Source organism: Scyliorhinus torazame, chromosome 9 (assembly GCF_047496885.1).
Source record: "Scyliorhinus torazame isolate Kashiwa2021f chromosome 9, sScyTor2.1, whole genome shotgun sequence".
NCBI lineage: Eukaryota > Metazoa > Chordata > Chondrichthyes > Carcharhiniformes > Scyliorhinidae > Scyliorhinus > Scyliorhinus torazame.
In genome coordinates this window covers 18,191,082-18,208,894 of record NC_092715.1, presented here as the reverse complement: position 1 = coordinate 18,208,894, position 17,813 = coordinate 18,191,082, and the positions used below count along the sequence as shown (strand labels likewise).

Sequence of the window (17,813 nt, the reverse complement as noted above, 5' to 3'; positions counted from 1 at the left end):
CCACCACCAAACACATCTTCCCTTCACTCCCTCTGTCAGCATTCCGCAGAGTGTTCCCTCCGAGATAATCTAGTCCACTCCTCCACCATACCCAGTACCTCTCCCATCACCCACGGCACCTTCCCATGCAATCGCAGGAGGTGTAACACCTGCCCCTTTACCTCTTCCATGCTTAACATCCCAGGCCCAAAACACTCATTCCAGGTTAAGCAGCGTTTCACTTGCATCTCTTCCAATTTGGTCTATTCGCTGCTCCCAATGTGGTCTCCCCTATATCGGAGAGACCAAACGCAGACTGGGTAATCGCTTTGCTGAGCACCTTCGGTCTGTGCTCATTCAGGACCCTGACCTTCCTGTTGCTTGCGTGTTTAACTCAAGACCCTGCTCCCCTGCCCACATGTCTGTCCTTGGCCTGCTGCAATGTTCCAGTGAAGCTCAACACAAACTGGAGGAACAACATCTCACCTTCCGGTTAGGCACGCTACAGCCTTCCGGTCTCAACATCAAATTCAACAACTTCAGATGATTAGCTCTACCCCGCCTCAACCCATTTGTTTTCATCCCATTTCATTATAACTTTTTTTTAACCATTTCTTTCTTTCTTGTCTTTCTTTACATATATTTACCTCCCCCTCCCCCATCTTATCCACCTTTCCTTACCCTTTCTCCCCTTTGCTTCCCCGCCTCCCACATCTACATCTGTCACAGTTTACCCTCTGTTGTTAGTTTCTCTGCAATTTGGCCTTTCACACCTTTTGTCCTCTCTGGGGACTGCCATTAGCACTCTGTTCCCTTGGTTTCTGTGGTCATAAGCACTCTGTCCCCTTGGTTTCTGTGGCCATTAGCACTCTGTTCCCTTGGTTTCTGTGGCCATTAACACCCGGTTTCTCTGGGTTTCTGTGGCTATGACTCATCTTTCATTCGCACTCCCCAGTATAAATATTTCCCACTTTCTCTGTCTGTTAGCTTTGACAAAGGGTCACCTGGACTCGAAACGTTCGCTCTTTTCTCTCCCTACAGATGCTGCCAGACCTGCTGAGATTTTCCAGCATTTTCTCTTTGGGTCACTGTCGGTGCGGAGTCTGCACGTTCTCCCCGTGTCTGCGTGGGTTTCCTCCGGGTGCTCCGGTTTCCTCCCACAAGTGCCGAAAGACGTGCTGTTAGGTGAATTGGACATTCTGAATTCTCCCTCCGTGTCCCCGAACTGGCGCCGGAGTGTGGCGACGAGGCATTTATTGTATGTTTCTAATTCTCCTTGAGAAGCTGGTGCTGAGCTGCCTTCTGGAACCGCTGCAGTCCGTGTGGTGTAGGTACACCCTCAGTGCTGTGAGGGAGGGAGTTCCAGGATTTTGCCCCAGTGACGGTACGGCCGATATATTTCCAAACCAGGGTGGTCAATGGCTTGGAAGGGAACTTGAAAGTGGTGGTGTTCCCAGGTATCTGCTGCTCTTGGCCTTCTAGATGGTAGTGGTTGTGGGTTTGGAAGGTGCTGTCTAAGGAACCTTGGTGAGTTACTGCAGGGCATCTTGTAGATGATGCACACGGCTGATATTCTGCGTCGGTGATGGGGGGATTGAATGTTTGGGGCAGGGGTGCAAATAAAATGGACTGCTTTGTCCTGGATGGTGTCGAGCTTCTTGAGTGTTGTTGGAGCTGCACTCATCCAGGCAAGGGGAGAGTATTCCATTGCACTCCTTGTGGTGATACACCTCACTGTAAGTACACAAAAGGTTAATGTACATACACTACACCTAGCTAGACACTAGAGGGAACACCAGAGACATGACACACAGACAGTCAACCAATAGGTCAGTAAGATAGGACACGACCAATGGGCAGTCACGATACACACAGAGATGACACTACCACAGGAGGGCATTACATCAACCCATATAAAAGGACACATCACACGTGCTCAGCCTCTTTCCAGTGGAGACTCTCAGTGAGTGCAGACATAGGGTTGATTGAACATCACTCCCACCACATGGATTGTAGCAGACTGGTTAGATCATCCGAGTAGCTATAGAAGGATTAACAGCAGCGTCAAATCCAAGTAGGAGAATTGTTAACAGTAATAAATGTGTTAAAGCTAGCTCCAAGTCTGAACCTTCCTTTGTCAGAGTGCACATCAAGGAAGCAGCTTAAGCTACGACAAGGGCATAACAAAACATGGTACCAGTGAGCAACTGTTTAAATCCATATAGCTCAACTCAACAAAACAGTGACAACCAGCAACAACAGCCAGGCAAGATGATGTTCGAGATTCCGGTCCCACAGCACCTCAGGTACCAAGGCAATCTCAATGAAAACTGGCGTTGGCTCAGGCAGAGATTCGAGATCTACCTGGTAGCGTCCGACCTAGATGGCGTGGCCAATGCAGAGAAAATAAAGCTTCTACTTACCATCGCGGGTCCAGAAGCAGCTGAAATCTTCCAGACCTTCGAATACTCAAAGGGGCAAAACAAGAGCGATTTCCAGGCAGTCCTGGACAAATTCCAAGAATTCTGCGAGAAACATGCAAGAAGAAAGAAGAAAAGGTAAAAGAGGCGCCAAAACTCACCTCGAGGCAGGCTTGCAGCAACGAACGGCAGTTTTGAATTGCAGGCATCTTGGAAAAGGTGCTGCACATGTGCAGTTCCGCGAAGAGCGCACAGAACGGGAAGGTCCGTTGGCGCATGCGCAATCGCTTCCTACGCGCTACATCACAAGCGTCATGATGTCAGAGGCCCCGGACCACGCCCACTTAAAGGGGAAATGTCTCAAAACACTAAAAAAAAATGTAAAGCCTCAAAACCAGATTCTTTCACCTGGAACGACAGCACAATGCCTGAAATTCGACCAGTAGCTGAAAGTAACCTCCGCAGAACCCTGCAACAAGCAGTTAGCACCGCCCAAAGAGATGGTACAGTCCTTGAAGACTGACTCAGACCTTGAATTCTTCTTTGGACATCGCGAGCCCAATGCCAGCTCCGACACAAAACGTGATGGTATGGTCTTGGAAGACAACGACTCAGACGAACCTTTCACCTTAAGAGGTGGCTACCCCAGTTCCAAATCTAAACCGCAACTAGATGTGTTGCACATTGCCGACCCCGACGACAAATTCTTCGGATTTGAGGATCTTCAGCCCAGCAGATACAACATCCTGACTCGTGAGTGCAGGATGATGCTGCAGCCTGACACCAAGAGACAGGGAGCGGTACAAGCCCACAGAGAGGGGCCTGCTGCCACACAGAGAGTGGTCCACACACCGCGAAGAGTCCCCGACTCCAAACAGAGAGTGGTCCACGCACCACAAAGGGTCCCAGCCTCTACACAGGAAGCGATGAAAGACTCCACAGCGAGACAACTGCACATCTCCACACAAGAAGTGACTCGAGTGACACAAGCCTCCACAGCGAGCTCGTGGACAGACTCCACGATAGAAGCAACACAAGACTCCACAGCGCAGCCCTTGCATGAACAAGACCATGAGGGTCTAGCAACCTCCTCTGAGCAACCAGCAGCAGACATTGCAAGTCTGCCACTCTCCAGTGAACAAGAAGAAGACTATGACAGTCTGCCTCGCTCAAGCTCTACCCACTGTATGTGAGACAAGTGACGACGGCATCCCACTTCCCATACCAGATGTGCAACGTGACAGACCTCAGCTAGAATGTACAGAGGCACTCGACAATCACAGTGAGACTACTGGTGACTCCGGTGACACCACGTTACTTCAAACCTCACTCGCTCGAGCCTCTCCACAAGCAAATGCATTCCTGACTGTTTTGACCCCGGACGGGGAGCATCATGAAACTTCAGACGATTCAAGTGAACCTGAAATGACTCCGGACGGGGAGCATCAAGAAACCAAAACTGACTCGGGTGAAACAGACCAGACTCCAGACGGGGAGCATCGACAAGCCAAAGCTGATTCCAGTAAGCCGGACATGACTCCAGACGGGGAGCGCCGCAAACTCAGTGACGGCACGCTCAAGGAAACAGCAGATGCCACAAAGCACGCTGACACGAGTAACTGTGTGAAGGACTCGTATTATCCACAGTGAGGTCCTTGAGCGCAGCAAACACGGCAAATAAACCAACCACAACAACATTAAAGACAGCAGCAAGAAGCGTATCAAAGGCAACAACGTCAACAACAAGCACGACAAAAACAACACCGATGGAACTACTACTGGTACGACATGGTACAACTCTGCAAATGAGGGACACTGTTACTGCTCAGCTCAGTACAATGACATGCCGTGGCAGGATGATGCATCTTACCAATTCACGTTTGCTGCACTACCAACAGGCAACCTGGCTTTCAGGACAGATGCCGCCAAGAATTACCACCACAAGCATCGAAAGAAAAAAAGAGAGTCCAAATCCGACAACAAAGTGATTTGACCGCTTCTTGGTTCCTTCAGCACAGGGACACTGATGGCGTTTAGAATGCAATGCCACCATCAACATCACCAACTCACCAACCAAACAAGAAAGCCACTCGACCATAATAATGAGTGAACTTTGGACTCATGCATATGATTTGGACTTATTGTTTAATGATCATTGTTATCATAACTTGTACAGAGTATCACTCATCTACCTAGTTTGTTCAATTTTCTTCAACACTGTATAGAAAATATGTAACACGAAAAAAGGGGGGATGTGGTGATATACATCACTGTAAGTACACAAAGAGTTAATGTACATACACTACACCTAGCTAGACACCAGAGGGAACACCAGAGACATGACACACAGGCATTCAACCAATAGGTCAGTAAGATAGGACACGACCAATGGGCAGTCACGATACACACACAGAGGTGACACTACCACAGGAGGGCATTACACCAACCCATATAAAAGGACACATCGCACGTGCTCAGCCTCTTTCCAGTGGAGACTCTCAGTGTGTACAGACACAGGGTTGATTGAACATCACTCCCACTACATGGATTGTAGCAGACTGGTTCATCAGTCTGAGTAGCTATAGAGGATTAACAGTAATGTTGAATCCAAATAGGAGAATTGTTGATAGTTTAATAAACGTGTTAAAGCTATCTCCAAGTCTGAACCTTCCTTGGTCAGAGTGCACATCAAGGATGCAGTTTATGCTACATCAGGGGCAGATATGGGGGGTCAGGAGGTGAGTTATTCGCCACAGGATTCCCAGCCTCTGACATGCTCTGGTAACCACAGTATTTATACCGCTAGCCCAGTTCAGATTCTGGTCAATGGTGTTTGACAAGGTGCGATGGTGGGGGGGTCGGCGGTGGTGGTGGTGGCAGGGGGGCAGGGGGGGACAGGGGAGGGCAGGGAGAGTGGGGCAGCAGCATCTGGGGTTTGGGGCAGTTGGGGACACACATAGTTCGCATTGAAACATGTTTCACTCGAGGTAAATGACGCCTCTGGCACTTTCATCCACAATGTGAGCCATGGACCAATCCCCTGCCCCAGCTCCCCGGACGGGGAGGTCCCGGATGCCTCTTTCCTCCCACCTCCCAGAACCCTCCATGCCCAGGCACACCACGCGCAGGTGATGCGGTGAGCGAGCACTCAGCGGACAGGCAGGAGTCAGACTATGGCATAGAGTGAGAAGCACCAGCGTTCCGCTCTCAGCCTTCGACTGTGACCCGGTGACAGTGCCTCACAGTCACCCTGAGAGTTACACAGACCCTGAGAGGCTGGAACAGGTGGGGGGAGGGGGGGAGGGGGGAAATGGAGGGGGGGGAAGGGGAGGGGAGGGGGGGAACGGGAAGGGGGGGACAGGGGAAGGGGAGGGGAGGGTGGGTGAAGGGAGGGGGTTAGTTGAGGTATGGGGGAGGGAGGAGTGGGAAGGGGGGGAGGGGGGATTGACGGACGAGGCCACGTCCTACGTGAAGTGAGTGGAGCTGAGGGCCTCCCCGGTCTTCCGGGCTGGCTGGACCCTCGCTGCTGCTGCCTGTCCTCCATCCTCCGGCCGATCCAGCCGGCTCTCCCCAGGCTCGTCCTCCAGCCCCTCCTGGTCCGGCGCCTCCTCGTCCTCCTCCTGGGAGGTGGCCATATGTTCCTCCTCCTCCACTCCTGCACATCGCCCTGCTGCTGTGCCAGATTGTGGAGGGTACACCACAAAGCGGGCAACTCTCTGGGGGCGGGGGGACTGCAGGGCACCACCAGGGCGGTCGAGGCATCGGAATCGCATTTTGAGCAGTCTGATGTGTCATGATATTTAGATCAGCATATCATGGTGCAATCACACACACACTGATGGACATGCAGGAGGACCAACCAACACACACACAACATCGCAGCCAATCACCAGTGAGAGCACATGCACTATAAAAACAGGGGACACTACAGTTCCAGCTCATTCCAGCAGCAGCCAGCTCAGAGCACCGAGCTCAGAGCCTGCCACTCAGACATTCACCATGTGCTGAGTGCCTCATCCAGATAGTGATAGGACAGGGTCCACAGGTTAGCTGGTAATGCACGTACCCAAGTTAGCAGTGTGCTGTTACAGTTCACCAGTTATTAAAATTGAATTACACCACCTCCAGCCGCGTTGGATCGTTTGTACATCAGAACACCCAACACGACACAATGCACTGCTCGGCGACAGTACTGGTGTCCACATGGGCCTCATTTTAATGGATCTCCGCATCGGTGTCCGACCCCCCTACTGACATCATTAGCCAGGTCCTCTGCGGGTACTATTATCTCCCAAAGACCCAATCAGCCATTAGGGATGTCCGACTGCTCCAGGATGTCGCTGTTCTGCACCCACCCTGGGAAGTGATCCTGCATGTGGTGGTCACACAGGAGCTGGATGTTCAGGCAGTGGAACCCCTTCCTGTAGGTGAAGGGGACTCCCAGGCAGCCTGATGAGCACAAGGTGACACGGGTGCCACCCACTATTCCTTGGATCTGGGGCACGCCGGCGATGGTGGAGAATCCAGCTGCTCGGACATCCTGTTGGGCCTGGTCCATGTCAAAGTTTATATAGAACATAGAACATAGAACGATACAGCGCAGTACAGGCCCTTCGGCCCACGATGTTGCACCGAAACAAAAGCCATCTAACCTACATTATGCCATTATCATCCATATGTTTATCCAATAAACTTTTAAATGCCCTCAATGTTGGCGAGTTCACTACTGTAGCAGGTAGGGCATTCCACGGCCTCACTACTCTTTGCGTAAAGAACCTACCTCTGACCTCTGTCCTATATCTATTACCCCTCAGTTTAAAGTTATGTCCCCTCGTGCCAGCCATATCCATCCGCGGAAGAAGGCTCTCACTGTCCACCCTATCCAACCCCCTGATCATTTTGTATGCCTCTATTAAGTCTCCTCTTAACCTTCTTCTCTCCAACGAAAACAACCTCAAGTCCATCAGCCGTTCCTCATAAGATTTTCCCTCCATACCAGGCAACATCCTGGTAAATCTCCTCTGCACCCGCTCCAAAGCCTCCACGTCCTTCCTATAATGCGGTGACCAGAACTGTACGCAATACTCCAAATGCGGCCGTACCAGAGTTCTGTACAGCTGCAACATGACCTCCTGACTCCGGAACTCAATCCCTCCACCAATAAAGGCCAACACTCCATAGGCCTTCTTCACAACCCTATCAACCTGGGTGGCAACTTTCAGGGATCTATGTACATGGACACCTAGAACTTTACCATTAGCCAAATATTCCGCATTCCTGTTATTCCTTCCAAAGTGAATCACCTCACACTTCTCTACATTAAACTCCATTTGCCACCTCTCAGCCCAGCTCTGCAGCTTATCTATATCCCTCTGTAACCTGCTACATCCTTCCACACTATCGACAACACCACCGACTTTAGTATCGTCTGCAAATTTACTCACCCACCCTTCTGCGCCTTCCTCTAGGTCATTGATAAAAATGACAAATAGCAACGGCCCCAGAACAGATCCTTGTGGTACTCCACTTGTGACTGTACTCCATTATGAACATTTCCCATCAACCACCACCCTCTGTCTTCTTTCAGCTAGCCAATTTCTGATCCACATCTCTAAATCACCCTCAATCACCAGCCTCCGTATTTTTTGCAATAGCCTACCGTGGGGAACCTTATCAAACGCTTTGCTGAAATCCATATACACCACATCAACTGCTCTACCCTCGTCTACCTGTTCAGTCACCTTCTCAAAGAACTCAATAAGGTTTGTGAGGCATGACCTACCCTTCACAAAGCCATGCTGACTATCCCTGATCATATTATTCCTATCTAGATGATTATAAATCTTGTCTCTTATAATCCCCTCCAAGACTTTACCCACTACAGACGTGAGGCTCACCGGTCTATAGTTGCTGGGGTTGACTCTGCTCCCCTTTTTGAACAAAGGGACCACATTTGCTGTCCTCCAGTCCTCTGGCACTATTCCTGTAGCCAATGATGACATAAAAATCAAAGCCAAAGGTCCAGCAATCTCTTCCCTGGCCTCCCAGAGAATCCTAGGATAAATCCCATCAGGTCCCGGGGACTTATCTATTTTCAGCCTGTCCAGAATTGCCAACACCTCTTCCCTACGTACCTCAATGCCATCTATTCTATTAGCCTGGGGCTCAGCATTCTCCTCCACAACATTATCTTTTTCCTGAGTGAATACTGACGAAAAATATTCATTTAGTATCTCGCCTATCTCTTCAGACTCCACACACAATTTCCCATCCCTGTCCTTGACTGGTCCTACTCTTTCCCTAGTCATTCGCTTATTCCTGACATACCTATAGAAAGCTTTTGGGTTTTCCTTGATCCTTCCTGCCAAATACTTCTCATGTCCCCTCCTTGCTCATCTTAGCTCTCTCTTTAGATCCTTCCTCGCTACCTTGTAACTATCCATCGCCCCAACCGAAACTTCACACTTCATCTTCACATAGGCCTCCTTCTTCCTCTTAACAAGAGATTCCACTTCCTTGGTAAACCACGGTTCCCTCGCTCGACGCCTTCCTCCCTGTCTGACCGGTACATACCTATCAAGAGCACGCAGTAGCTGATCCTTGAACAAGCCCCACTTATCCAGTGTGCCCAACACTTGCAGCCTACTTCTCCACCTTATCCCCCCCAAGTCACGTCTAATGGCATCATAATTGCCCTTCCCCCAGCTATAACTCTTGCCCTGCGGTGTATACTTATCCCTTTCCATCATTAACGTAAACGTCACCGAATTGTGGTCACTGTCCCCAAAGTGCTCTCCTACCTCCAAATCCAACACCTGGCCTGGTTCATTACCCAAAACCAAATCCAACGTGGCCTCGCCTCTTGTTGGCCTGTAAACATATTGTTTCAGGAAACCCTCCTGCACACACTGTACAAAAAACGACCCATCTATTGTACTCGAACTATATCTTTTCCAGTCAATATTTGGAAAGTTAAAGTCTCCCATAATAACTACCCTGTTACTTTCGCTCATATCCAGAATCATCTTCGCCATCCTTTCCTCTATATCCCTAGAACTATTAGGAGGCCTATAAAAAACTCCCAACAGGGTGACCTCTCCTTTCCTGTTTCTAACTTCAGCCCATACTACCTTGGAAGAAGAGTCCCCATCTAGCATCCTCTCCGCCACCGTAATACTGCTCTTGACTAGCAGCGCCACACCTCCCCCTCTTTTGCCTCCTTCCCTGAGCTTACTAAAACACCTAAACCCCGGAACCTGCAACATCCATTCCTGTCCCTGCTCTATCCATGTCTCCGAAATGGCCACAACATCGAAGTCCCAGGTACCAACCCATGCTGCCAGTTCCCCTACCTTGTTTCGTATACTCCTGGCATTGAAGTAGACACACTTCAAACCACCTACCTGAACACTGGCCCCCTCCTGCGACGTCAAATCTGTGCTCCTGACCTCTATACTCTCATTCTCCCTTACCCTAAAACTACAATCCAGGTTCCCATGCCCCTGCTGCATTAGTTTAAACCCCCCCAAAGAGCACTAACAAATCTCCCCCCCAGGATATTTGTGCCCCTCAGGTTCAGATGTAGACCATCCTGTCTGTAGAGGTCCCACCTTCCCCAGAAAGAGCCCCAGTTATCCAGAAATCTGAATCCCTCCCGCCTGCACCATCCCTGTAGCCACGTGTTTAAATGCTCTCTCTCCCTATTCCTCATCTCACTATCACGTGGCACGGGCAACAACCCAGAGATAACAACTCTGTTTGTTCTAGTTCTGAGCTTCCATCCTATCTCCCTGAAAGCCTGCCTGACATCCTTGTCCCCTTTCCTACCTATGTCGTTAGTGCCAATGTGGACCACGACTTGGGGCTGCTCCCCCTCCCCCCTAAGGACCCGGAAAACACGATCCGAGACATCACGTACCCTTGCACCTGGGAGGCAACATACCAAACGTGAGTCTCTCACGCTCCCACAAAATCTCCTATCTGTGCCCCTGACTATAGAGTCCCAATTACTAATGCTCTGCTCCTCTCCCCCCTTCCCTTCTGAGCAACAGGGACAGACTCCGTGCCAGAGGCCCGTACCCCATGGCTTACCCCTGGTAAGTTGTCCCCCCCACAAGTATCCAAAGCGGTATACTTGTTTCTCAGGGGAACGACCGCAGGGGATCCCTGCACTGACTGCTTTTTCCCAGTCCCTCTTACAGTTACCCACCTATCTCCAATCTTTGGTGTAACTAATTCCCTGAAGCTGCTATCTATGACCCCTTCTGCCTCCCGAATGATCCGAAGTTCTTCCAACTCCAGCTCCAGTTCCCTAACTCGGTCTTGGAGGAGCTGGAGATGGCAGCACTTCCTGCAGGTAAAATCAGCAGGGACACTAACTGCATCCCTCACCTCAAACATCCTGTAGGAGGAACATTGCACTCCCTTCCCTGCCATTCCTCTTACTTTCTACCAAGATCTGGCTAACAACTAAATTAAATTTTTATAAAAAATAATAATAATATAATAAAATATGGTACTTACCTCAGACCAATGGGTTTTATTATTAGGTTAGAGGAGGAGGGCGGGTGGGAGACACTACACGTGTAGTGTCTCGGGTTACCTCTCCACCAGAATTTATTGGTGAGGGTCTTCCCAGGCGTCCGCGGGTCGACTTCCTGATCCCGCCTAAAAAACTAATTTAAAAAAAAAGAAAAATTCTCAGCTCCTGCTGAAATTGACTAACCAGCCAGCTCCACTCCCGCCGAAATCGACTGGCCTGCCCCTGCAAAGGCAAGTGCTTTTAAAGGTTGACTTACCTCCCAGCAACCACTTCCGCACTGCTCCCGCTGAAACTGACTCACCAGCTGATTCTCCCGCCGAAATCGACTGGCCTGCCCCTGCAAAGACAAGTGCTTTTAAAGGACAGACTTACCTCCCAGCAACCACTTCCGCAATGCTCCCGCTGAAACTGACTCTGAAAAGTACTCTGCCCGGGAAAACGCAGCACCCGTAACCTCATGGATGCACTTCTGGGCTGTAGCTTGTGAGATACTGCGCTAGTCCCCTCTCCAGCCCGGGAATGATCCGGAAGTTCAGGGCTGAGGTATCTTTGACGGCTGCCGGGAGTGGGTGTCCTCCTCCTCCACGCGGTGCCAAGTCCGCACGGATGCCGCACCGTCTCCTTGTTGAGGTGGAGCCTCCTGCGGCCCACGCTGTCTGTCATCTGTTCGCGCGGCCAACGCCGCCGGCACACCCTGGGGCACAACTAGCCTCCCCCTCTGGGTCTCTCCCTGGCCTGATGGGTGGCCGGGTCCTCCGGGTGTGGGTGGGGCATCTGCCTTGAGCCTCTGGTGACGCTGTTGCCGCCGCCTCCTGCGGTCTCTGGCAGCAGGACCATGAGAGCAGCGTCGGTGAGTCTAACATATCGTCCATGCCGTGTAATATCTGTGAGGAATTGGAGAGGGTGACAGACTGACTGCCAGTGGTGTCACCCTCCCCAGGACCCTCCATTTCCCCATTGCTCCCCGCACCTGACATCCCCTGCTAACCAACCCGCCCTGCCCACGCACCCCTGACCACCGCGGCTCCCCTTCTCACCGGACCCCACACCTTGTTCACCAGACACCCACACTTTACGTTACCTGGATCGGGCGCTGGTCCCCTCCCGGTGCCCTCACTATGTTGCTGATATGTCCGCGGTGCTGTGTCCCAGCCCCTGCCTGTTTGGATATTGGCTGCTGTGTATCTGGTGTTGCCTCCCGCAGTGTCCAGAGACAGTGTCCAGGCATCGGGGTCTGATTGGGATGCTCAGCAATAACTCCCACATGCTACATGGCCCGCCCACCCTCGGAGATCCACTTGAGAGCTGTCAAGTGCTCACCTAACTACAAGGGCAAATTGCCACTCGGCAATAGCCTTTAGCCGCACGGCCAGAGGCCTCCGCGGTCAGTGGGAGTTACGGGTGGTCGGTGGGGCTGGCCACTTGGGTTGGGGTTGCGGAACGGGAACACACGATCCAGGAGTTGGCACGGAGGACCCGCGGGCACTGAGACACCCACCTCCTCTGCCACCCCCCCCCCCACCCCCCCGGTCCTGCAACTGCCCCACCCCCACCGATGGCGGGCCACCCAGTCCCTGGGGCTCCCCCCCACCCCACCCTCCGAGTACCGGGACGGCAACCCCAGTGCCCCCAGGCTCAGTGCCCGGGAGTGAAGGTGACCACTCACCTCCTCGGGTCCCCGGCCATTCCAGCAGCATCACGGTTTTAAAGAGGTGCCAGCGTGACCACTTGCTGGGGAGGCGGTTCGATCATGGCAGGCCGTCAGACAGGGGGTGGCTCCCGTTAATTGGATGGAGATTGGTTCCTTACCACGCTATGGAGGTATCCTGATTCCACCAATGGGAGTGGGCCGGTTATGCAATGAAGTGAAAGTCGCTTATTGTCACAAGTAGGCTTCAATGAAGTTACTGTGAAAAGCCCCTAGTCGCCACATTCCGGCGCCTGTTCAGGGAGGCCGGTACGGGCATTGAACCCGTGCTGGTGGCCTGCCTTGGTCTGCTTTAAAAGCCAGCTATTTAGCCCTGTGCTAAACCAGCCCCTAAGGTTAGATCCTAAACCGATCGGGGCCTGCGCGGTTCACGTTTTTGGCCTCTCCTGCTTACTCTCGATGAAGCGCCGCGCATTTGTTAAATCGCGCCCCACACCTGGGTGCAGTGTCCAGTTTTGGTCTCCTTATTTGAGGAAAGATGTGGTGACATTGGAGGCAGTTCACAGGAGGGTCACCAGATTGATTCCGGGGATGAAAAGGTTGATGTATGAGGAGAGATTAAACAGTTTGGGCTTGTACTCCTCCACAATGGGCAGGACCAGGCCGCGCACGCTGAAGTCGGAAGTAAGCGTACTTATCCATGATCTACCGGGATCTACCGCCGGCCTACCCAGGGAGGCCTCAACCGGGGACCGTTCAGTACTGATCCACGTGGACCAGGCGGAACGGTGCCTGGAGGGAGAGAGGGGAAGGGTGAGAGGGGATCTGATCGAGGTGTATAAAATACTAAGCGGGATTGATAAAGTAAACGTAGACCAAATGTTCCCCCTTGTGGGGCAATCTAGAACGAGAGGTCATAGATTGAGGTTGAGAGGCGGTAGATTTAGAACTGAGATGAGGAGGAACTACTTCTCGCAGAGGGTGGTGAATTTGTGGAACTCGCTGTCCCACAGTGCGGTGGAGTCTGTGTCATTAAATGGTTTCAAGAAGGAGATAGATACATTTCTGATTAAAAATGGGTTAAAGGGATATTGGCAACAGGTGTGGAGGTGGATTTGAGACCAGGAAGAGATCAGCCATGATCGGATTGAATGGTGGAGCAGGCGCGAAGGGCTGAATTGCCGACTGCTGCTCCTAATTCCCAAGTTCCTGCCCTGAAGCCCCTCACCCTTCATAACCCCCACCATCCTCCCTTCATGGGCATGGCCTCCTCTCAGGCCCTGACTCCTGGCATTGCCACCCTGGCAATGCTCCTTCTGGCTTTGCAGTGCCACCCAGGCACCTTGGCAATGCCAGGATGGCAGTGCCAACTGGGCAGTGCCAAGATGCCCTTGTTCCAGGGGGAGGACCGGGGGGGGGGGGCATCCTGCACTATCTCTGGCCACCCACAGGCCTCCGATGGTAGAACCCCCCCCCCCCCCCCCGGGCAACGTTCCGCCTGGTCCACGTGGATCAGTACTGAACGGTCCCCGGCTGAGGCCTCCCTGGGTAGGCCGGCGGTAGATCCCAGTAGATCATGGATAAGTACGCTTACTTCCGACTTCAGCGTGCGCGGCCTGGTCCTGCCCATTGTGGGCAGGATTCTTGACCTACTGCCTTGCGGGACTTGGGTAGATCCCGTGAGGCGCCGTGGTGGCCAGGAAACCCGCGGGAGGCCTCACCCGGCATCAACCGGCCGCGTTACCCTGCCGGTCGGGCATGGCGTGGCCAATAGATCGCGCCCGCTGAATCATTTAAAGCCTTTCTACAGCCCCAGTTATCTGATTGATCAGGACACTGCTGCTCGTGTGGTTTAGGGGAAGGCTGACCCAATGATACAGCTCTCTGCTTTCCCAGTGCTGGTGCCAATGCCGCATCAATCAAAACTCATTTCTCCCACATCAGCCTTTGAGCCACACATTCAACTCTCTGATCTGATTTACCCTGTGCCAATTTGCTGGTGGCTCAGGTATCTATCCAATCTCTGTGCTTCTGCTGCCTGGGCCACAGGTGGTCATACCTCCTCAGCAGAATCTCTTTCCTCGTCCCACGGACGTTATTGGCACCGATGTGGACCATGGCAACTGTACGCTTCTCCACCCACTTATAAGTTCCCCTCGAGCCCTGAGGAAATGTCCTTAACCCTGGCACTGGGTGGTAACTCAGCCTTTGAGAATCACATCCTCGGGAGTATTCGATACTCTCTGCTGTCCCTGCTCTCGTCCACAAAAGCTGCTGGAACATCAATCCTGTTAGGCACGTATGAGGGCTGAGGCTCCTCCATTGACGGTGTCTGGATCCCCAGTTCCGCCTCAGTTGAAGTCACTCCCTTTTATCCCTGACTATGAACCCCCCTCCCTGATGCATCGCAGTGAATAAAGCTCGTCAATTCTGAGCTGCAGTTCCTCAAGATGCTATTTCAGATGTGGTTGCCATGTTTCACACTATTGTCCAGCAGCTCCCACACACTACAGCTGCAACACATCACCTTACTTAACTAATTAGGTTTCAAGTTTTGGAATATCATTCAGTGATTGTAGTTATATTTAAGAGGTTTAACTAGTTAATCTATGAATTTAATGCAATACTTATATCTCCCCAGTACTAGCTTAAAATACTTCCCCAGTTTAGAGAGAAAGAACTTAACGCTCACCACCCAGTCACCTCGTTTTCTTTTAATTCATTTGCGGGATGTGGGCGGCGCTGGTTAGACCAGCATTTATTGCCCATCCCTAGTTGCCCTACAGAAGGTGGTGGTGAGCTGCCTTCTTGAACCGCTGCAGCCCTTGAGGTGTAGGTACACCCATTATGCTGTTAGAGAGGGAGTTCCAACATTTTGCCCCTGTGACAGTGAAGGAATGGCCGATATATTTCCCAGTCAGGGTGGTGAGTGACTTGGAGGGGAACCTCCAGGTGGTGGGGTTCCCAGGTATCTGCTGCTCTTGTCCTTCTAGATGGGAGTGGTCGTGGTTTTCAAAGGTGATTTCTAAGGAACCCTGGTGAGTTCCTGCAGTGCACCTTGTAGATGGTACACACGGCTGCCACTGTGCATCGGTAATGGAGGGTTTGAATGTTTGTGGAAGGAGGAGCAATCAAGCGGGGCTGCTTGGTCCTGGATGGTGTCGAGCGTCTTGAGTGTTGTTGGAGCTGGCAAGTGGGGAGTATTCCATCACACTCCTGACTTGTGCCTTGTAGATGGCGGACAGGCTTTGGGTGGGGGGGGGGGTCAGGAGGTGAGTTACTCTCCGCAGGATTCCTAGCCTCTGACCTGCCCTGGTAGCCACAGTACCTCACTGTTCACCTAATTATTGCCCCTGGGTTCCATTCCTCAGGTATCCCAGTCTCTGGTACCCTCTCTTAGATGACACCTACTTTTGTAAAAGGCCAGTTTAACACTTCCTCCCTGACGGCACCGAACTCCTTCACTCACCAAATTTCCAGAGTGAAGCCCTGAGATTCACTGGACTCAGTCAAGGTGCATTAGCTATTGGCTTGTACGAAATCAGATTTAGCATTTCCTGGGTAAGGGACAATGGCACGACTGCCCGAAATCGGAATGCTCAGGCCAGCGAGATGGCTGGTGAATGTACAGAAATAATACATTGTGCACTCCTGGTATGGGGTCCTGCTGAGGGACATTGTTGGGCAGAACTGAAGATGCCTTTCCCGGCTTCTAATCCGTGCTGTACCGCAGCTGATGTGGGAGTGTTTGTTGGGACAGTGATGAGGAAGTTTTCTTCTGTATCCAAGTTGTGCTGCTCCAACTCCACGAGTGTTTGATGGGACATAAGTGCCTAACACCACAACGGGAGACAGGACTGGGCCATTCAGCCCCTCGATCCCGCTCCGCCATTCAATACGATTATAACTGATCTCCTCTTGGTCTCAACACCACTTTCCTGCCCATTCTATAATAATAATAATAATAATAATAATCTTTATTGTCACAAGTGGGCTTACATTAACACTGCAATGAAGTTACTGTGAAAAGCCCCTAGTCGCCACATTCTGGCGCCTGTTCGGGTACCAGAGTGAAGATTCAGAATGTCCAATTCACCCAACAGCACATCTTTCGGGGACTTGCGGGAGGAAACCGGAGCACCCGGAGGAAACCCACGCAGACACGGGGAGAACGTGCAGACTCCGCACAGACAGCGACTCAAGCCGGGAATCGAACCTGGGACCCTGGAGCTGTGAAGCAAAAGTGCTACCCTCTGTGCTACCGTGCCGCCCAGAAAGAACATAAGAACTGGGACCATGAGGAGAACGTTTTATTCTGTATCCAAAGCTATGCTGCACCAGCTCTGGGAGTGTTTGATGGGGGCACTGGAATAGAAACTGTTGCCTCAAGAGTTACACAGTCTGCTGAACTTCCGGAGCACTGTATTGGAGGCTGATGCAACATCTATTCTCAACCAATGCTGTGGTTTTCCCCTTGGTTTTCTCAGCCCTTATATAAATACCTCTGCTGCCTCATATATATATGGACTTCTCATTTGTTGTTCTTTGGCATAAGTTTGATTGTACCTCACGTGGGTTTCACCGGAAAATGAGGAAGCACTTTGAGCAACTTCTGTATTTTGGTGTTCAAAGACGAGCAACGAGTGAGGAAATCTGAAGCGTTGGTGATGGGTTCTCTCTACATTTTGCTATCCGCAGTCCTGCTGCCAGTCACGGTGTGGGGTTTCCGTAAGTGCTTTCTCATCCCTCTGCTAATTCATTTTGTTGGCTCACCTCATCTGCGAGTTTCCAAAACCTGCGACGGTCCAATGTTCTGTGCCTGGTCCTGCCTCACTCACGTTTCTTAATGCGAGAAATGCTTTGCTTGCTGAATAAATGTGGAAACTGGATAAGATTGTTTTACTGAAGCTACCGCAGCAGTAACAGACCTCCACCTGAGACACAGTGCGCAGAAGCTAATAGGAACTTTCAGGATGTGAGTGGATACACATGGATACAGGTCTCAGAAAAACACTCACCTTGCTGTTAAAATTGGATTGGATTGGATTGGATTTGTTTATTGTCACGTGTACCGAGGTACAGTGAAAGGTATTTTTCTGCAAGCAGCTCAACAGATCATTAAATACATGGGAAGAAAAGAAAATACATAATAGGGCAACACAAGGTATACAATGTAACTAAAAAAGCACTGGCATCGGATGATGCGTACAGGGTGTAGTCTTAA

At 51.4% G+C, this 17,813-nt stretch overlaps 1 protein-coding gene across 2 annotated transcripts in view; it reads left to right on the top strand.

The window, feature by feature from the left end:
- The first annotated feature begins 17,174 nt into the window (after positions 1 to 17,174).
- The window catches only part of LOC140429972 (sialic acid-binding Ig-like lectin 12), a 78,334-nt gene continuing 77,695 nt past the window's right edge, over positions 17,175 to 17,813 (top strand). For both annotated transcript variants that reach the window (XM_072517557.1, XM_072517556.1), the window contains exon 1: positions 17,175 to 17,317. In XM_072517557.1, the coding sequence (XP_072373658.1) occupies positions 17,257 to 17,317 (61 nt within the window). In that variant the 5' untranslated portion in view covers positions 17,175 to 17,256. The remainder of the gene's footprint in view (positions 17,318 to 17,813) is intronic.